The sequence below is a fragment of the Hemiscyllium ocellatum genome, chromosome 35 (genome assembly GCF_020745735.1).
Source record: "Hemiscyllium ocellatum isolate sHemOce1 chromosome 35, sHemOce1.pat.X.cur, whole genome shotgun sequence".
NCBI classification, from domain to species: domain Eukaryota; kingdom Metazoa; phylum Chordata; class Chondrichthyes; order Orectolobiformes; family Hemiscylliidae; genus Hemiscyllium; species Hemiscyllium ocellatum.
The window spans coordinates 20,379,992-20,402,242 of record NC_083435.1 but is presented as its reverse complement, the minus strand read 5'-3'; the positions used below and the strand labels follow the sequence as shown (position 1 = coordinate 20,402,242).

The 22,251-nt window shown below is 38.6% G+C and overlaps 1 protein-coding gene across 1 annotated transcript; it reads right to left on the bottom strand.

The window, feature by feature from the left end:
- Nucleotides 1-14,485: 14,485 nt before the first annotated feature.
- LOC132832557 (small ribosomal subunit protein uS5-like) lies at nt 14,486-21,123 on the bottom strand. Its single transcript, XM_060850648.1, has 2 exons — nt 21,073-21,123; nt 14,486-15,380 (listed from the first exon to the last, which is right to left on the bottom strand). Exons 1-2 carry the CDS (start codon nt 21,121-21,123, stop codon nt 14,535-14,537), a joined length of 897 nt encoding a protein of 298 aa, XP_060706631.1. The 3' UTR covers nt 14,486-14,534.
- Nucleotides 21,124-22,251: the final 1,128 nt, after the last annotated feature.

Genomic DNA, 22,251 nt, shown 5'->3' with positions numbered 1-22,251 from the left:
TTTAGCTTGAGCATTAACCACCTCTCAAGTCCATTCTTGATCGTCAAGAACGTGACGAAATGGGTCAGTGATACTGCTATCGTAAATGCTCTTCACATTGAATGACCTTCAAACTGGAGTTTAGCTTCAGGCACACCATGAACTCTCAGTATCTCACCTGACTACATTATTGGTTTTAATATGAAAATTATAACACACTGAACACCAGACGAGCATGCAAGAATACTGTCATTGATGTCAAGATAGTTTTTTTTTCCTGCGATGTATGGCATCAAAAATCCACCTTAAAGTGCAGCCAAAGGATAGCAAGAGAAACACCCCACGTTTGTTGCCAGTCGTCACAGAAAGGGAGTTGTTTTCTTCTTATTGATGAATGGCAATCATGTTACTTCCAGGATACGGCTGTCAAAAATATTCTGTATCTTTACCTCTGCTCAAATGCTGATTTATTTTTATTCAGCAAAGTGCAACAGTGGCAATGTGCCCTTTGGTGTCGCTCTATCTTCTTTGTAAATGTTTGCATCAGTGGAAATTTGTTCTCGTCTTCGTTTCAGTGTTGAGGTGGCAATATCTTACTTTACCACAAATCCCTATCATCACTAATGCCAAATCTATGCATATGCCGAACTGTTCTCTTCTTGGCTTGTGCTTGAATTTGTCAGAATCAAAATTGACTGGTTCAGGAAATTTCAGACCAACACATTTTTTTTTCACTTTTTATTGTAAATATATGTAAAAATAATTTTCTGTGGTGTTTTACGCTGAGATATTTTGTCGCATTTCAAGTTATTTATTTAATCATTCATTTACTTATCTGTTTATTGATTTACTTATCTGTTTGTTATTTTTTCGATCTATTTATATAGTCCTACAGTATAAGCCGACGAGAATGACTCCTTCAAATTGAATTCTCATTGAATTCGTATCCTTCCATTCATTTTCAACCACATCTGCATCATGGTCAAATCCTTCAGTTGCAGAAGCATTTACAGTTGGTGCACTCATAAAGTTCTGGCCTCTAGGCATTTTTGTTTTCATTATTGTTGGTCAACTTACAATCACATGAGTTGCTCCATGAATTCCATGTTAAATTAAATGGATTGTAATTCTTATAAGTGAACTTTAAATCTCCAAACTTAGAACATTGTGCTTAAAATGTTCTTGGGAATTCCCTTTATGTGTTCCTTTAAGTAAAGATTTATGAAAGTTGGATATATACTAATTTGCTGTTATTATTATTATATCAATTCTTTACAATGTCACGTATGAGGAATGACTGAAATATCTAACTGTAGTTACAACAATTACATCGTCATAGCAGACAATCAAATCTGCACAATCAAAAGCATCTAGTCATAGTGACTAACATCACTTATCATTTCGCCTAAATTTTCGAACATTATTTTGCATGTTCACTTCTCGTGTAATAATGCACATTGAAAATGTAATACTGGATGATGTTCCTTAAAAGAAAATCTGCGCAACCAAATGAAAAAAAATGAACTGTTGAGTTGCTTACCTTCGGATTTAGCTACGAGTTGCTTCTCTTTTAAAATAAAACACATTAGCAATAACATTAAAAATAATTCCTTAAGGGTTTACGTTATTCCGTTTGGAAATAAAATGCTTAATATTTACAGCATGAAATTAGATCTCATACTGCAAATCAACTGACATACAAGTCAGAGTTTGGGGTTCAGAATGGAATGCCAGTTGATTTAATGTAACAGAGACTCACATATCAAAACAATTTCATACATGTCAAACTGTTCTTTTCAAATGTTAACTTATCTTTTCAATAACTTGTTTCATATTTCAATTGATTTTATGAGAAAAATCAACGAATTATGGTTGATTATAGCAATTTCACATTCAACAAATGAATAGTGTGGCAGGGAAAGGGGGTCGGTTTGATTTGGTGATGAACTTATTATTCTACATGTTCTTTGGGACGAATCTGTGCAATTGAATATTGGTATGTGACCATGGTAGATAAAATCCTGAATTTAACTCAGCCTACAGAAATCAGAAATTCTTCGTACGACTCACCCAAAAGTTTGACAGCTTTGAATAATTCTTCAATGTCTGGAAATTAACAATGTTGCACCTCAGAAATCATTAGTTTCGAAAACTCAGTTTAAATGTTGTATTTGAAATTTAGATGTCTGAAACGCGCTGAACAGTGTTCAGAACGCTAAATCTAACATTTTTATTCAAAGGTCTAAGCCATTTTTCATTTTGTTGTCACAATATTATTCAATACATGTAATTGTTATCAAATATTTGCAAAGGCAGTGTTGATGATTTTGTTTTTAAATGTGTCACTAATATCTTCCACATTATGAACATTTGCTCCAAAATCGTTGCCCTGACTGCGAGGAGTCTGAGACCATCAATGATATAAGTCTATAAATGCAGAGACCTTTCGTAAGATTAATGCCAAGATATTGGGGGATAAGAATACGTTTTAGAGTGAAAATGTCAACAAAGCTATCAAATTGGAACTCATTGACCTTTGTATGAGCATCAAAACAGATTCCAATTAGATATTCACTCAGCCTTGTTGTAGAATAAGACCAGTGAAAACCTGAGACAGTTTGGTTTTCAAATTCTGTGTTAAGAAGTTCATGTTCATATTTTCATGCCTTGATAACATGCATATTAAAGGCTTTCCTTTCAATGTAGCTTTAATGCCGGAATGTTAGAGGGACAGGTAGGGAGGTTCCGTTGGACCAATAGAAACTCACATTTGGAAAGTTGCCTCCCAGGTACCAGGGTCTGTGATGTCTCTGATCGTGTTTTGGGGATCCTTGAGTGGGAAGGTAAACAGCCCCAAGACGTGGACTACCTAGGACTCAACGATATTGGTAGGAATAGAGGTGGGGTTTTAAGGCAGGAGTTCAGGGAGCCAGGGTGGAAGCTTAGAACTAGAACAAATAGAGTTGTTATCTCTGGTTTGTTGCCCGTGCCATGCGCAAGTGAGGCGAGGAATAGTGAGAGTGAGGAGGTGAACACGTGGCTATGGGAATGGTGCAGGAACGGTGGTTTTGGATTCCTGGATAATAGGGGTCTTTCTGAGGTAGGTGGGAACTCTAAAAAAAGAATGGCCTCACATGAACCAGAGGCTAACAAAATCCTGGTGGGGGGGTGGGGGGGGGGGGTTATGCAAGCATTTCGGGAGGGTTTCAACTAATTCAGTAGGGGAATGGTAACACAAATTGAACCTTCAGTGCGCAGTTGGTTGAGAGCAGTGGGGTCAGAAATCTTGTCCTGAAGTATACGGCCAACCCTTTGTATTGCTGAAGTAAACCATCACTGAATTGTGGTCACTATCACCAAGACGGCACTGGGAAGCAAGAATTCGGTTTAAATTGCGTCTACTTCAACGCCAGGAGATTCCAGAATACGATGCATTAATGGCAGCATGGGTCGATACCTGGGATTTCAATGTTGTGGTCATTTCAGAGACATGAAGAGAGCAGTAACAGGAATGGTTTTCCCTTTTCTCGGAATCTATGTTTCAGTAAGAACAGACAAGATGGTAAAAGAGGGACAAATGTCACATTGTTAATAAAAGACAGTGTTACAGTGGCAGAAAGGACATTTGAGGACTCATCTATTGAGGTAGTATGGGCTGGGGTTAGAAACTGGAAAGGAGAGGGAACTCTGTTAGGAGTTTTCCGTAGTTCTAGAGATGTTGTAGAATGTATAGCAAAGACTATTCTCGATTGAAGTGAGAGTGGCAGGGTAGCTGTTATGGGGCCTTTAACTTTCCAAAGATTGACGGGGAATATTTTTGTTTGAGTACTTCAAATGTGTAAGTTTTTGTCCAATGTGTTTTCTGACAAAGTGTATAGACAGGCCAACAAGGGAGCTTAATGAAAGGTCTAAACCCAAAAAATTGCAACATCCATTCCTGACCCTACTCTATTCATGTCTCCAAAATGATCGCCACATTTGAAATCTGATATGTGGAATTTCTTCAAGGAACAGCTCCAGTGCGCCCTTGATAAGTATGTACCCATCAGTAAAGGACGAGGTTACTGGGCAAGGTACCCATGGCTTACTAAAGAATTTGAAGCTCTTCTCAAGAGGAAAAAAAGGCTGATGTTAGGATGAGACGTGAAGTCTCAGTTAGGGCACTTGTGAGTTAAATGTTAGTGAGGAAAGACCTAAAGATAGGACGAAGAAGTCCCAGGAGTGAGCATGAGAAGTCGTCAGCAGATAGGATCAAGGAAAACTTTAAAGCTTGCTACATGTATATCAGGAATAAAGGAATGCATAGAGAAAGATGAAGGTCAATCAAGGATAGTTATGGAAAGTTTTATGTGGAGTCAGGGGAGATAGGGAAAACGCTGAATTAACAGTTTCGTCAGTATTCACACTGGAAAAAGGCAATATTGTCAAGAAAATACTGAGACACAAGCTACTAGAATAGATGAGACTGAGGAGCTCAATGGGGAGATACTAGGAATTCTGGAAAGTGTAAAAATAGTTAAATACCCTGAGCCAGACAGGATTTATCCGAGGATTCTCTCGGAAGACAAGGAGGAGATTGCAGAGCTTTGGTTTTGATTTTGTGTCGGCATTGTCGACAGTAATAGCGCCAGAAGACATCACGATAGCAAATGTTGTCCCCTTTTTCAAGAAAGGGAGTAGAAACAACCTTGGTAATTACAAACTGGTGAGACTTGCATCGTTTGCAGACAAAGTGTCGGAAAAGGTTATAAGAGATAGGATTTATAATAATCTACAAATAAATACATTGATTCTGGATAGTCAACAAAATTTTGTGAATGCTAGGTCGTGCCTCACAAACCTTATTGAGCTATTTCAGAGTGTGACCACACAGGTGTATGAGGATAAAGCGGTCGATGTGGTGTACATGGATTTCAGTCCCTCGTTTGAGAAGGTTCCCCACGGTAGGCTGTTGCACAAAATATGGAGGCATGGGATTCAGGGTGATTTAGCGTTATGGTTTAGAAATTAATTAGCTGAAAGCAGACAGAGGTTGGAGGTTGATGGGAAAATTCATTTTGAAGTTCCGTTGCTAGTGGTGTACCGCAAGGATCTGTTTTGGGTCCACTTCTATTGGTCATTATTATAAATGTGCTGGTTAAGGGCGGAGAAGAATGGATTTGTAAAATTGCTGAAACACTTTGATCGGTCGAGTTATGGACGTTGCCAAAGGATTTTGCGAGTTTCAGAAGGACATAGACAAGCTGCAGAGCTGGACTCACAGGTGGCAAATAGAGTTTAATGTGGATAAGTGTGAGGTGATTCACTTTGGAAGCAGCAACAGGAAAAAAAGAGTACTGGGCTTATGATAAGACCCTTGGTCAAGGAGATGAACAAAGAGATCTCTGTGTGCATGTACATAGATCCCTGAAAGTTGTCACCTAGTTTTATATGTTAAGAAGACATACAATGTCTTAGCTTTTATGAGTAGAGGGATTGAGTTTTGGAGCCACGATTTCATGCTGCACGTGCACAAAACATTAGTGCAGCTGCACTTGGAGTCTTGTGCATAGTTCTGGTCACCATAGTATCGGAAGGATGTGGAAGCTTTTGAAAGGGTTCAGAGGAGATTTACTAGGACGTGGCCTCATTACTCATGAAAGACGTTTGCCCAAAACGTCGATTTTCCTCTTCCTCGGATGTTGCCTAACCTGCTCCTGATAAACGCCACTCGAATCTTCACCGCAATGGGGTGGGCATACCAGGATTTTGATTAACACTGACGTAACTGCACTATACTTGCAAGTCAGGAGGTGAGTTGTTTGGACGGAAAATTGCAGGTGGTGTTCGAATATGCTTGCTGCCTTACCCTACCAACTGATAGCGTATGAATATTTAAAACGTGCAGTCTAAAAGACCATGGTAAATAATGGCATTACATTGTATAGACAATATGGGCTACTACAACTGAGAGTCAGTGGTGAATATTTTGCCAATGAAACGGCTGCTTGTCCTTTGGGGTTTGATGAATCTCAGTGTTGGAGCTAGACTCGGTGAGGCAACCAGAGACTCTTCCAACGATGGAGTGACTTTGCCCGAAATATCGATTTACCTGATCCCCGAATACTGCCTGTCCTTCTGTACTTTTCTAGCACAACTCTAATTTTGATTATGATCTCCACCATCTGCAGTGCTCACTCTCACCTAACGCCATTGTGGGTCTATCTGCTCAAGTATCCTCAGAATCTTGGATATTCTAATAAGAACATTGCTCATTGTTGTGAATTCTGATGAATAAAGACATCATTTGGTTTGATTCTCAATGAGTCAAACACAAAGGGAACTGTTCCGATGCCAGTAGAATCTTTCTTAACTTCCAAGGTTGTACAAAATGCTGCAGATGCAGACTTTAAGACACTATATACAATTGTAAAATGCAAATCATAGGTTTGCCCTCAACAGTATTTGTGCATGAAGAGGGTGCTTTGTTAAATTATCACATTTTATTGTGGGCCTGGATTAACATATACTGTAGGCCATGCAGTCAATACTTGGATCCCTACAGTAAAATGGTCATCCGTACAGGGTTAACAGAATTTTGTAATACTTCCATGTCCAACATTTTTACGTAACAGTAATAGTCTAGACGTTTGTACTGGGTTGACACTCCACGAGTTGTTACGTTGGAACTTGAATCCATAAGTGAAACTCATCCGCTCTGCTTCGAGATTAACATCCAAATGATAATCACACAGAAGCGCATACCTCCATTTATAATACAGAATATAACATCTATCTATCTATCTATCTATCTATCTATCTATCTATCTATCTATCTATCTATCTATCTATCTATCTATCTATCTATCTATCTACCTACCTATCTATCTATCTATCTATCTATCTATCTATCTATCTATCTATCTATCTATCTATCTATCTATCTATCTATCGATCTATCTATCTATCTATCGATCTATCTATCTATCTATCCATCTATCTATCTTTCTATCCACCTAACTATCTATTTACCTATCGGATTACCCATCTATCTATCTATCTATCTATCTATCTATCTATCTATCTATCTATCTATCTATCTATCTATCTTTCTATCCACGTAACTATCTATTTACCCATCGGATTACCCATCTATCTATCTATCTATCTATCTATCTATCTATCTATCTATCCATCTATCTATCTATCTATCATCTATCTATCTATCTATCTATCTATCTATCTATCTATCTATCTATCTATCTATTTACCTATCTTTATCTAATTATCTATCTAACTATCAATCTATCCGTCTATCTACCTACATATCTATCTATCAATTTATCTTTCCATCTATGTATCTATCTATCTATCTATCTATCTATCTATCTATCTATCTATCTATCTATCATCTAAGTACCTATCTACCTATCTATCAATCTAGCTATGTATTTACCTATCTATTGATCTATCTTTCTACTTAACTATCAATCTATCCATCTCTCTATCTATCCATCTCTCTATCTATCTATCTATCTATCTATCTATCTATCTATCTATCTATCTATCATCTATCTACCTATCTATTTACCTATCTGTTCAACTATCTGTCTATAGATAGATAGATAGATAGATAGATAGATAGATAGATAGATAGATAGACAGACAGACAGACAGACAGACGGACAGCTACATAGATAGATAGATAGATAGATAGATAGACAATAAATTTAAATATCTGATGTTTATTCAGCATACTGTCAAGTTGAACAAGAATTTTTACTGCAGGCTTTTGACGAAAATTTCAACAGGTACATAAATGAAGGCCGTATAGGATTAGTCGTTTCCCAGGTGTATAAGTTCTGTACATGCATTATTGAAGGAGATTTGTTGTTGAAATTCGATCTATTAACAGTTTAAAATAGCAAATATATGGCATACTTAGATTTTTTAAAAAACATTGAATTTTGTGAAACTTTCCTACTTTTCTCATCCATTGCAAATAGAACATAATCAGCTTATCCGTATTAAACCAAAATTAACTGATATTCTGATATAAGATTTTAGAATACTTAAGTCGACATTCTAATGATTAATTGTCATATGATATTTGCTGTAAGTTTTAATCGTTACCCTTTTTGTTCTGTGTAATTCCTTCTGCAAACAATAACACAATGTGTTGATGAAATTTTAAAATTTGTGTCGAGGCAGGAAATATGGTATTCATCTTCTGCCTGTCTATAATAATTAGGAAATTTTAATACACCGTAATTGATGCCTACATAGTTTCACTTAGTTAATTCCAATCATATTATGTGTTATGGAAAAAGTCAATGTTACAATAATATCAGCATTGTACATCTGGGATTAATATGAACTGCAAGTTGTCTTAACTTTTTTTGTCAAAACATGGAATGTTTAAATGAGCAAACAAGTTAGCAACAATAATCTATTCATCTACAATCATGCATCTCCGCGATTACATTTATGAAGTAAGGAGAACACACGAGTTTAAAATATCACATTTTTGTTTCAATTAATATTAAGTATTAGCAATGTGTGGCACAGTGGCATACTAGTTAGCACTGCTCCCTCACAGCGCCAGAGACCCAGGTTCAATTCCCACCTCAGGCGACTCTCTGTGTGGAGTTTGCACATTCTCCCCGTGTCTGCGTGGGTTTCCTCTGGGTGCTCCGGTTTCCTACCACAATTCAAAAATGTGCAGATTAGGCGAATTTGCCATACTTAAAAAACTGCCCGTAGTGTTAGGTGTAGGGGAATGCGTCAGTGTGGTTTGCACTTCGGCGGATTGGTGTTGACTTGCTGGGCTGAAGTGCCTGTTTCCACACTGCGAGTAATCTAATCTAAAAAAAACAGTGTTTAGTTAGTTTATATTGAAGACCTAATGGCGATTTTGTGGAATTATAGAGTAGTTTCTTCATGGACAGACCAATGTTCTCTGAGGTATTTGAAGCAGAAAGAAGTGAAGTCTTCGCATTTTCAATTTACAATTAATGTGCAGACAATCCCTTCCATTCAAATAAAGTTAATCAATATGATCAGCTGGATTCTCATCCGGAAATAACTCCATGTTGTTTATCCTACCTCTCCACCATAAACACACATGGATGTCTGTTTGCTGCACGACACACAATGATCAAATGGAAATTGCAACGCTGATAATACTATAAACTTTTTCAAACAACGTAACCACCATCAATGCATCTATTACATGCTTTTAACAAGAATAGACAGCGATAGAGACTGTATACAGAGAATGTCACCAGTCACCAGTATGTACCAGTCAGGCAGGGAGGAAAGGGTCTTGTGAGGGAGCCGTGGTTTAGTAAGGAATTGGAATCCCTTGTGAAAGGGAAGAGGGCAGCCTATGTAAAGATGAGGCGTGAAGGTTCAGTTGGGGCGATTGAGAATTATAAGGTAGCCAGGAAGGATCTAAAGAGAGAGCTAAGAGCAGCGAGAAGGGGACATGAAAAGTCCTTAGTTGGTAGGATTAGGGAAAACCCAAAGGCTTTCTATAGGTATGTCAGGAATAAAAGGATGACTAGGTTAGGTATCGGTCCAGTCAAGGATAGTAGTGGGAAGTTGTGCGTGGAGGCGGAGGAGATTGGAGAGACACTAAATCAATACTTTTCGTCAGTATTCACTCAGGAACAGGACATTGTTGCTGATGTGAATATTGAGTCACAAGTGATGAGATTGGATGGCTTTGAGGTATGTAGGGAAGAGGTCTGGGGAATACTGGAAAGGGTAAAAATAGATAAGTCCCCGGGTCTGATGACATTTATGTTAGGATCCTCTGGGAAGCTAGGGAGGAGATAATGGAGCCATTGGCCTCGATTTTTAAGTCGTCGTTGTCTACAGGAATAGTGCCAGAAGACTGGAGGATAGCGAATGTGGTCCGCTTGTTCAAGAAGGGGAGTAGGGATATCCCTAGTAACTATAGGCCAGTGAGTCTCACTTCTATTGTGGGCAAAGTCTTAGAGAGAATTGTAAGGGATAGGATTAATGAACATCTGGATAGGAATAATGTGATCAAAGATAGTCAGCATGGTTTTGTGAAGGGCAGGTCGTGCCTCATAAACCTTATTGAGTTCTTTGAGAAGGTGACCAAGGAAGTGGACAGGTAAAGAAGTAGATGTGGTGTCTATGGATTTTAGCAAGGCTTTCGATAAGGTACCCCATGGTAGGCTTCTGCAAAAATTACGGAAGTATGGCATTGAGGGTGCATTAGAGGTTTGGATTAGGAATTGGCTGGCTGGAAGGAGACAGAGGGTAGTAGTTGATCGTCTAGGTTCATCTTGGAGTGCAGTTACTAGCGGAGTTCCACGAGGATCTGTTTTGGGACCATTGCCGTTTGTCATTTTTATAAATGACCTGGAGGAGGGGCTTGACGGCTGCGTGAGCAAGTTTGTGGATGATACGAAAGTTGGTGGAGTTGTGGACAGCGTAGAAGGATGTGGCAGGTTACCGCGGGATAAGTTCCAGAGCTGGGCAGAAAGGTGGCAAATGGAGTTCAATGTAGCTAAGTGTGAAGTCATTCACTTTGGTAGGCGTAACAAGAAGATGGATTACTGGGCTAATGGTAGGCTACTTGGTAGTGTGGATGAGCAGAGGGATCTTGGTGTCCATGTACACAGATCTCTGAAAGTTGCCACCCAGGTAATAGTGCTTGAAGAAGGCATATGGTGTACTGGGCTTTATTGGTAGAGGAATTGAGTTCCGGAGTCCTGAGGTCATGTTGCAGTTGTATAAGACTCTGGTGCGGCCTCATCTGGAGTATTGTGTGCAGTTTTGGTCGCCATACTATAGGAAGGATGTGGAGGCATTGGAACGGGTGCAGAGCAGGTTTACCAGGATGTTGCCTGGCATGGTAGGAAGATCGTATGAGGAAAGGCTGAGGCACTTGGGGCTGTTCTCATTGGAGAAAAGAAGGTTTAGGGGAGATTTGATAGAGGTGTACAAGATGATTAGGGGTTTAGATAGAGTTGACAGTGAGAACCTTTTTCCGCAAATGGAGTCAGCTGTTACTAGGGGACACAGCTTTAAATTAAGGGGAGGTTGGTATAGGACAGATGTTAGGGGTAGATTCTTTACTCAGCGGGTTGTGAGTTCATGGAATGCCCTGCCAGTAGCAGTGGTGGACTCTCCCTCTTTATGGTAATTTAAGCGGGCGTTGGATAAGCATATGGAGGTTATTGGGCTAGTGTAGGTTAGGTAGGCTTCGGTCGGCGCAACATCGAGGGCCGATGGGCCTGTACTGCGCTGTATTTTTCTATGTTCTAATGTTATGTGCCTCTATACTAATAATCGAGGTCATCGTGTTCTTGGTGTTGATATAATATCGTTGGACACAATAATTTTCATGTGTAATTTCTTTGGAAAAGAGATTTGAAACAACTTAGTGACTGGCGCCAAGTACTAAATTATTTTCAAAATGATAAGACATGAGCATTTTTTATATTAGATTCCCTACAATGTGGAAACAGGCCCTTCATCCCAGCAAGTCCACACCGACACTCCAAAGAGGAACTCACCCAGACCCATTTCCCTCTGACTAATGCACCTAACACTCTGGACAATTTAGCATGGCCAATTCACCTAACCGGCACATCTTTGGACAGTGGGAGGAAACCCACACAGACACGGGAAGAATGTGCAAATTCCACATAGAGAGTCGCCCGAGGTTAGAATCGGAGTTGGGACCTTGGTGCAGTGAGGCAGCAGTGCTAACGGCCGAGCCAGTGGGCTGCTTATTTGTTGGTTGACTTTGCAAATTTTCAAACGAAAAAATGCTTCTGCAAGACATAGTTTCACGACCACCAGATGTATTAACATGTCGAGCCCGTTTTGAAATTATTGCACTGCAAAGCAAGTTAAATCACCCCAAGATACATAAGGCATATGGAACAACACTATCAATCATTGGGACCAAAGTTGGCAGTTTTATCTAATCCACTATCAAAGGAAATCATCACTGAAATGATCACCTTAAATTCCACTTCCTTGACTCTTCCACATGTGCTTCATTTTCTTTAATGAATAAACTATAATTATCTAGCATAGAGTACTTTTAACGACCCAGCATCAGCATATCTATGCAATAAACTGTTACATTTTCACTGCCCTTTGAAGAAATAAATTGTTGCTACTTGTGTTAATTTGCCAGCCTCTTGCTTTGAGTTATCCGATTGACTGTGAACTCTTTCATAATGTGAAGCTGTATCTCCATACATATTGTGATAAGCCCCCAAATGGCACCTAAATTTCAACTATATCGACGTTAATCATTCCATATCTAACATAACATAAACAAATATCAGTTTAATGAATGGCCTAAAAACAATGGTCTCATGATTGCGAGATTAGGTTCTGGAGTATTAAGAAATGAAGAGAAGATGAATTACATATCAGCTATCCTAAGCAGCAACACATTTAAATACATGAAACCGCAATTATTCAATTAAAGAATGTAATATTGAGGTCGAAGCGAATAATTCAGTCCCATATATATCATTCGTTCAAGGTATTAGCTAAATTGGAAAATAAATCTGCATATCCACGTCCAAACGCAAAGAGAAGTAAATGTGTGTATCTCAGGGTTTTCAGTTTGAATTCTCAGAACATATATTTGCAATATTTTAATAGTCAGTATCTGTGAGGTCATATTATCCTGATTTATATATAAAATAAGTTCTTGCGTCACAAATTAAAACATCCTTGAGAACAATGTGAAGAATTCTGATCATAAAAGTTGAAACAGAAATGTTCTCCTGCCACTGAGCTCACAGGTCGTCTTATTTGTGCAAGGTGGAAACTGGGACAAATTTATTTTACTTGTTTTTGCCAGCATTTACAAATGATTGGGAATCTCAATGTAGCCACATTGCAATTAATTTCTTGAGTAACATTGTGAAAGCAATTCTTTTTATTTGTGATCGATATACTGCTTTACTCTACATAGTTTGCTAATGCCCCTCTGAAGTTCGATTACATTTATATAAGGATTTTCAATAAGGTTGTTGTCAGCCCTTTGTTTTGTGCCATTATCTTGGGATTTAGTTGCACACTGGTTAATGGAGTGAGCTTTCAATTACATAGTCCAGTCTCCATGTTGTGCTGTTATCTTAAGGGCTTCAGCACTTCTTTCCTCTCTCTGTAGTACGCATTAAGTCGCTGATGCATTTCACCCTGGATTGCCCTCGAGTTCTTTCACTAATTGTGAACATTCAATTGATGTCATTTCCCAATAGATTCTCAAGCTGTTTGTAGCACAGATTTGTGATAACAAATATTGTAACAAAATATATGAGAAGTAATGTTTTAAGTAAGTTATTCACCAATAACATCTAAACAATATTCCCCAAAGTAAGAACAATATTGAATTTAATCCTAAATCATCCTGCAAGTTCTTCAAATCTCCCCTCAAAGCCTTTTTGGAAATGAACATTAACTGAAAACATTTTCATCTTTGTCTGCATTTCTTCAGACACGTGATTGCCTTTGTTGTTGTTGGTCTTTACTTCTGAAATGGTATGTAGATTTACCTGCATGTAGGAAGATTGCCCATTTTATGAGCATTTTCAGTAATATCCTGTCAGTGGATTCTTGTGTTTATAACTATTGTTTATTTTGCCTGACCTCAGCTGAATTTTAACAGGTTGGGTTTTATGTTACAACTCTGAGTTCCTCATTTTCACTCCAAGTTCAATATAGTGAATTTATGTTGGTTTGCCCACTCACAATCCTTGGAAAATTAACTGATATTCCTATTTTTGCTATTTTACTATTTCCCTATGCTTCAAAATGATTGATGCATATCTGGTGTGATTAATAGCTGTGTGGGTAAACTTGCAAACCTCAAACTTCAAAGCATATGCAGCTGCTTTAAAAGTGTCTGTACAATAAATTGCATTTTGGTTCGTAGACAATGCAATTTAGGAAATAAATAACAATGGTGGTGAACTTATTGCATGAGGTTGCTCAATTGTTAAAAATAAAAACAAAATTGGTGTGTTATTCGATATGCCGACGTGTTTCTCTGGCTTTTTCATGACAATTTCAAAATTGCAGAAGTTATGTTCATGGAAACAATGATTAGTTACTCGGATTATTGCATTCACGGTTATTTCATCAGAATAAGTTCCTAAGAGAGAGTGCATGCAGTTATTTCTGCATGGAGATTTGGTGCAAGCACCGTGTCTTTTGCAAAAGACACTTGCTTCCAGAAGAAAGCATGAAAATCGATTTTAGCGTGCATTTAAGCATTTTGGTGAGTTCCTTGGCTGTCTTCTTGCGTGCGTTTCTAATATAGCAACGTCATTTAATAGATAAACATTGTTATTTGGCACTGGAAATTTATTGGTGAGCTGCCTTCTTGAATTGTTTTTGTGCTTAGCACTAAGTGATCTCATTGTTGCTGCGAGGAAGGAGTTTCAAGATGGTGAACTAGAGATATTCATACTTAGGATGATCTGTGGCTCGGACATGAATATTCAATATGGTAGCATTCTTTTTTTTATGCAACAGATTTTTATTTCATTGTTTGCATAAATGCTTTATGTTGCTGGAGCAACAGCTGACTGGGACCTTTGAACAGACACACAGGTGTGGGTCTTGGCCAGATGATCAGTGAATTCCTGGTACCGGGCTTTGGTAAACACAGTCTCCTTCCACAAGTCCTGGGTCAGATAGCTGTAGGTCTTTGAGATGGCATCAAATGTTGCTTTAGCAAAGTTGCCCAGTGTGGCCGTACAGCCTCTGGCAGAGGTGTAGCAATCGTCAATACCAGCCATCTGGAGTAGTTTCTTGGGGACTGGAGCTGAGACAATACCGATACCACATGGAGCAGGGATCAGACGCACCAAGACTGAACCACAACGCCCAGTCACCTTGCATGGTACAGTGTGGGGTTTTCCAATTTTGTTACCCCAGTAACCCCTCCGTACAGGAATGATTGACAGCTTGGTCAGAATGATAGCTCCACGATTTGCAGTGGCCACTTCCTTCGAGCATTTGACACCCAATCCAACATGTCCATTATAGTCACCAATTGCAACAAAAGTCTTAAATCTTGTGCGTTGACCAGCACGGGTTTCCTTCTGTACGGGCATGATCTTGAGAACCTCGTCCTTCAAGGCTGATCCCAGGAAGAAGTCAATTATTTCAGACTCCTTGATAGGAAGGGAGAAGAGATAAATTTCCTCCAGACTTCTGATTTTCATATCTTTTACCAAACGGCCAAGTTTAGTTACGGGCACCCACTCCTTATTTTCAGCCTTTCCACCATGAGCACCACGACCTCTGCCACGTCCCCGCCCGCGGCCTCGGCCCCGCCCACGGCCACCAGAGCCGAAGCCACCGCGGAAGCCTCCTCTACCACTGGCGTCGTCCGTATTAATCACCTATTTTTAACGATCTTTAAAAGGAGCTTCAGTAACGTAATGCAGGGCTGCTACTATGTATCGGTAATAAGTTGTGTTAATGTTGAAATTTGAGATGCCAATCACCTGGCAGAAATAAATTGGAGGCTCGTGAACTTCATGAGTTTTATTGGTGTTGCGTCTTTTCAAGGGTGGAAGTAAAACTCAATTGGACATTTATTTTTAATTAGACACACAAGCTGAGAGACACGAGATATGGGAGCCACTTTAGTAACTAGTTGATAACGAGTTGATGCGTTGTAAACATACTTTAGGCAGTTCATGAAGACTTCCGAAAGTATTTTGACCAAGACAGTGATTCATCATTATTCTATGTGCAAATTGTCAATGAACATATAAATAGTAGCAATCATTGCCTGGACATACGCTGAGGAATTGAATTGAAGACATGATATTTGAGGCTGTGGAGTTTGTTCTACAGAGGAAATAGGACAGGTGCAATTTAATTTTTTAACTGGAAGATTTTCTAGCTCTGCCAGATGTTAAATAAATGTAGCATGGGAACCTGAGTGAAATTTCTCTTTGTAGAGAATAAAAACAGGTGGCATGATGAAGATAGCTGGTAAGTGGCGACAAAGGCGAAGCAAGATATTTGAGGCCAGGTGAATTAAGACTGATATTGAAAGAAGCTTGTTCATTGAGCGATTGATATTTTGTTTTTCTTATGGATTTCTCTTACAAACAGGACTGCACAAGCCCAGAGAAACTACCTTGTCTATTTACACTATCAATGCCCCTCATGATTTTGAAAACTTCTTTAAGGTCAGCCAGCAGCCACCAACGCTCCAGGGAAAACAGCCCCAGCCTGTTCAGTCTGGTTGTATAGCTCAAATCCTCCAACCTTGCTTTTGTTTAACACTGTCAAAATTTACCTTTCTCCAATTTTGAACTTCAACTTTCAAATCTGTTCTATCCTTTTCCACCACTATTTTAAATCTAATAGAATTATGGCCGCTGGCCCCAAAGTGCTCCCCACTGGTACCTCAGTCATTAGCCCTGCCTTATTTCCCAAGAGTAGGTCAAGTTTTTCACCCTCTCTAGTAGGTACATCCACCCACTGAATCAGAAAATTTTCTCGCACACACCGAACAAATTCCTCTCCATCTAAATGGTAGTACCCCGTCTATGTTTGGAAAGTTGAAATCCACTACCATAACCACACTATTATTCTTAAAAACAGCTGAGATCTCTTTACAAGTTTGTTTGTCACTTTCCCTCTGACCATTAGGAGGTCTATAATACAATCCCAATAAGGTGATCATCCCTTTCTTATTTCTCAGTTACACCCAAATAACTTCCTTGGATGTATTTCCAGGAAAATCCTCCCTCAGCACAGCTGTAATGCAATCCCTTATCAAGCACGCCAGTCCCCTGCATATCTTGCCTCCTTTTTGCTGACAGTCCTGCCCATCACTGAGGCATGTTTCTGTCATTGCTATGATATCCCAGTCCCATGTTCGTAACCATGCCTTGAGTTCATCTGCCTTCCCAGTTAGGCTCCTTGCGTTGAAATAAATGCAGTTTAATTTATTAATCCTAACTTGTCCCTGCCTACTCTGACTGTTTGACTTGCTTTTGTTCACAATTGTACCAGTCTCATAGTGACTTGTTTCCTCATTATCTCTCTGAGTCCTACACCCCCCCCCCCCACCCGACACACACACACACACACCTTTGAACGCTCCTGAGCAGCTTTAACAAATTTCCCTGCCAGTATATTAGTCCTCTTACAATTTAGGTTCCATCCGTCCTTCTTGTACAGGTCACTTTTACCCCAAAAAAGATTGCAATGATCCAAAAATGTGAATCCTTCTCCCATACACTAGCTCCTCAACCATGCATTCATCTGCTCTATCCTCCTATTCCTGCCCTCACTAGCTCATAGCACCGGGAGTATTCCAGATATTACTACTCTCGAGGAACTCATTTTTAAATTCCTGCTTAACTCTCTGATTTTCCCTTCGGAACCTTAACCTGTCCCCTTCCTATGTCATTTGTCACAATGTGGACAATGACTTCTTCCTGCACTCACCCCCCCCCCCCCCCCCCCCCCCCCACACCGTGAGAACATCCTGCACCCTCTCTGAGACATCCTTGATCCTTGCACCAGGAAAGTAACACACCATTTTTCTTTTTGCTGCTGGCCACAGAAACGTCTGTGAGTACCTCGGTCTAGGGAATCACCTAACACAACTGATATCTTGAAACCCGACGTACCCCTCGCTGCATTAGAGCCAGTATCAATACCAGAAACTTGGCTGTTCGTGCTACGCTCCCCTGAGAATCAATCACCCGCTTCATTTTCCAAAACAGCATCACTGTTTGAAATGGATATATCTCCAAAAGACTCCTGTACTAGCTGCCTACATCTCTTACCTTTCATGGAGTTAACCCATGTATGTGACTGTGTCTGAGACTTCCCCATTTGCTATAACTGCCATAATCACATACTGTTGTTTTTGCAAATTCCTCATTGTTTCTAACTGTCTCTCCAACTGATCCACTCGATCTGATAAGATTCGCACCCAACAGCATTTATGGCAGATATAATCCGCAGTAACCTTTAATCTCTCTTTAAACTCCCACATCATGATAAGAAGCACGTATCACTCCACTGAAGGCCATTTTTTCTCCTTCACTATCTACACCCACAGAAAATATAACCGTCTTATTTCTCTACACACACTCCCCAGGTTAAATTAATAGTTATGGCTTATATTTTAAGCTTAATCAAGAGACATTACTCCAAAATCATATAATCAGGAAAGAACCCACACTAATCACGACTGCAGACTTTTTGTAGCCCACTTAAAACAATCAACCAATCTGATTCTGTGTTGCGGACTTCGCCCAACAGTTCCTTCAAAATCAGTTTGAATTTCACTGTTTGTTAATTTTCCCAGACGCACTCTGATGTTCAGTGATACATTAATTCAAACAGTGAAGGCAATGTCAGTTTCTTTCTTTCTTTCTTTTTCTCTCTCTCTCCTGCACTAACCTCACCATGTGCTTCCTTTGTCTGTTCTTCTCCCTTTTAAAACTATTGTTGTTTTGACATTTTTTTCAAAATTTTAAAACAATGCAAAAGCATAAAAAGCATTAATTGCTGCTCATGGAATTCAAGTAAATCACCTCCAGCACCTAACATAGCACAAAAAAGGAGCAGCTGTTCCAAGCAGAACGTTTTCCCGTCCTCCATCTTGGATTACCCAGAATCCAGTAAATGTGATGCAGTACGCAATAGCCTAAATAAATTTGATGTATAACGTCTCTGTTGGACCATTTGTTTTTCTTTTACAAAATCCAAGAAAATGCAAAAGTAATTTCCTTCGTGGGAATGTTTTAAATAGCTAATTGGAAGAACCGCATTGTCTGTGCAATGACATAGTTAACGTCTGTGCAGATTAAGAATCGTTTTATTCATGCGCTGCTCTCACTGAAATGAAGCGGTCACAATAATGAATGTATTTGTTTCTTTTTGAAAAATCTGATATGTTATCTCTTGCACAATTTCAAAAATGTTACATGCATTAACCATACATATGGTGTACCCTTATTTTGTCATAGGAAGTAAGTCTATTTTGGAGATATCATTCGTTAGAAAGAAATAACATGCTAGCTATTAAGACCTGAATATTATGGATCTCTACCAAAACTGTCGCTATACATACACAGCAACCATAATTACCTAAGTCTTTTTTTCTCAGTTGATCTTCTGCTCAGGAAATAGAGGTTTTCCATACTTAATTGGCAATAATACAACATGTAGTCTATGAATTACTAATAAGAGCATCTGCAGTTAACAGAAATATTGCAGAAGATGGAAGGAAATTTTATAAAGACGTATTGCAAATTATTGCGATACTATTAACTTGGTAGAATGTGTTTCACAAAATGTCAGTGCAACTATGATTCATGTTTGACTCACCTGCTTCTTTAAGCTTTGTTTCGCAATTCTCTAAACCTGCAATAAAATATAAAAAGCTGCGATCTTATTATTTCTGCCATAATCCATTGGCTTTATACATTGCATTATTTAAGAATTGTCTTGTTTGGTTTAAGGTTATTTATTTCTGGCTGGCTCTATATGTCATAGTCAATCTGAATAGCTATTTCCTGAAAGATTGGTTTTGTGTCATTTTGTTTGCTCATGTCTCAGTGGGTTATCTCATAAATTATATATCTTCCTCTAAAGAAGAGAAGTGTTTACACTAACTAGAATATACATGAACGCCATGTTAATCATTTTCCTCCACTTGCCATCTGATACTTTTGAGCTTCATCCATGTTGATTTGCAGACAGTGCTCAATTTCAAATATATGAGTTCTTTTTCATTCTCTTTGAACTTAAATATTGCAGTATGTGGCAAAATACAAATTCTCGATGACCACAATGAATGGAACCAAGATTCGGAAATGACTACGCTGATTTTCTTTTATCTAATGCTACCCCAAAAAAAACTGTTCGAATCTCCAAGTATTTTAAGAAATTATAATTATTTTGTTAACAATGAAGGTCCTCGCAAATTATATGTTTCCTACCTTTAAGTTCTGCAGTTTTTTCAGCTAATGAAATTCACACAATAGTTTGCAATTATTAGTGAATCAAATGTATGTTCTTACATATTCAGTCGAAAGCACAATCGGCTCCTAATTATTTTAGACTTGAATAGATTGCCTAAGTAAGTAAAAGTCGTCATAGACCTTATGAATGATGGTGGTGGCTAAAATATGAATTTCACTTTTCCTCAACTGTTGAGAAGTATTCCTACAAATTCACCTTGGTGAGAATTGAAGTATTTCTGTTGGCATCACGCTTCAATGCAAATTAATGAAATGAGCTAATCGAGCCGCTTGTCATTATTAGCATACTACTCCAAGTGCAATACATGTTTATCATTCTGGAAACCATGTAACTAATTTCCAGTGAATGGAGCAATATTAAAAACTGCTTATCATCTCTCTGCATTCCGTTTAGTAATTCATATAATATTGCAAATATTCCTTATTGGCTATTTATTCAGTATATATGTTTTTGCGTTTGTGAGCTTGTTTTATTGTGTGTGTATGTGCATATGTGTGAGACAAAAAAACAAAGAGAGTGAAAGAGAGAGAGAAATTCTAACCCATATACGAATGTCTCTTGTGCAAACTTATTGAATGGAATTCAACTAAACATGCAGTCAATATTAGCAGCCAATTAGATGTTTTCTGTTTCGCATGCTAAGCAAACTTTACAATGAAACGAGGAAATTAATTATTCTATGTTTCTCTTTACTGTTTCAGGGTTCTCAGTTGAAGTATATGTATAAACATTGGTCCCTGGGTCTTGTTTAGCTTTGGAGAGCATAAGTTTCTGACCAAACCCGCTTCATGTTCATTCTTTGATTTTAAATGTCAAGACAGGTTGAATTTTCCTATGTTTTGCCCATGTCTCAATAAACGCTTCCAATTAATATAATTAATCAAACGTATTTTATTTGTTGTAATTACATTAGCTTGCATTGCTTCCTCTGGCAACTCATTCTATACACGCACCACCCTCTACCTAAAAAAGTTGACCCGATGTCCCTTTTCAATCATTTCCTTCTCCTACTCCAGAGGAACAATCTTGTTTATTTACCCTATTCATGCCCTTGTTGATCTCACATACCTTGGTAAGGTCACTACTTAGCCTGTAACTCTCCAGGAAAAATCGCCCCATGTAATTAGCGTCTCTCTATATAGCACTACCCTCCAACTCTGGTAACAACCGTGTTAATATCATCTGAATTTTCTAAAGCTTCACAAATTCCTTCCGATAGCAGTTCGACAAGAATTAAATGCAGTATTGCAATAATGGTCTAACCAATGCCCTCTAAAACCGTAACTTAGCCTCCCAACACCTATCATCAAAGCTCTTACAAATAAAGGCAAGCGTACCAAACGTCTTTTTCACTATCGAATATACTTGTGAGGCTACTTTGAAGAAGATATGAATCTGAATTTCAATGTGTCTTTATTCAGCAACTCACCACAGGACCTGACGATGAAATGTTTGACTCGGGCCCTGATTTGCCTTTCCTAAATGCAGCACCACACATTTATCAAAATTAAACTCCATCTACACTTCCTCCTCCCATTGTCTCGTCTGATCATGATCCCGTTGTACTCTGAAGTAAGTATCTTCCCTCTCCACCTCCAATTTTGATGCCATCTGCAAACTTACTCATCAAACCTGCTAAGTTCAAATCCAAATCATTTGTGCAAATTACGAAAAGCCGTGGACCCAGCAACGATCTTTGTGGCACACTTCCAGGTTCTACCTCTATTCTATGTCATGTTAATTAAAAATTAATCTGCTTTGAGAAACCTTGCCGAACACCTCACTGAAGTCCACATATTGATACAACTGTTGTCAATATTTTATTCGATTGCTCATGACAATCACATCAATGGTGCACCACTATTGTCACCTGTGACATTAATGAGACATAATATGTAAAATATGACGAATATAATCCCGTAATAGTTTCTGTTTTCTCACCCCACCCTATCATTTCTGACAAAGTTTAAGTCCGGAAAATAAAAAGAAGATTTCAATGAATCAAATCAACTGAACGGCAATTACTTGTTCTTTTCTGAATGTTTTAGATTGACGATGTATTCTCAGTACTAAGAAAAAGTGAAGAATTGCGACAATGCTCATCTGATTATGGTTCCATTAACTAAAATTTGGAAAGGTTGCATGCAGTGTACTATCGTCTTTGGAATTCTCAGTTTCGTGAATGTGAAAATAATATTCTCATCTCTTAGTCTTGTACTGTCATTCAGGCCTTACCAAGTAATCTTC

Coding starts and splice junctions, on each gene's coding strand:
- LOC132832557 (XM_060850648.1), bottom strand. CDS start 21,123: ATGGGGCGATTTTTCCTGGAGAGTTACAGGCTAAGTAGTGACCTTACC. Junction 15,381..21,072: donor TAAGTAGTGACCTTACCAAG/GTATGTGAGATC, acceptor CGTTAAAAATAG/GTGATTAATACGGACGACGC.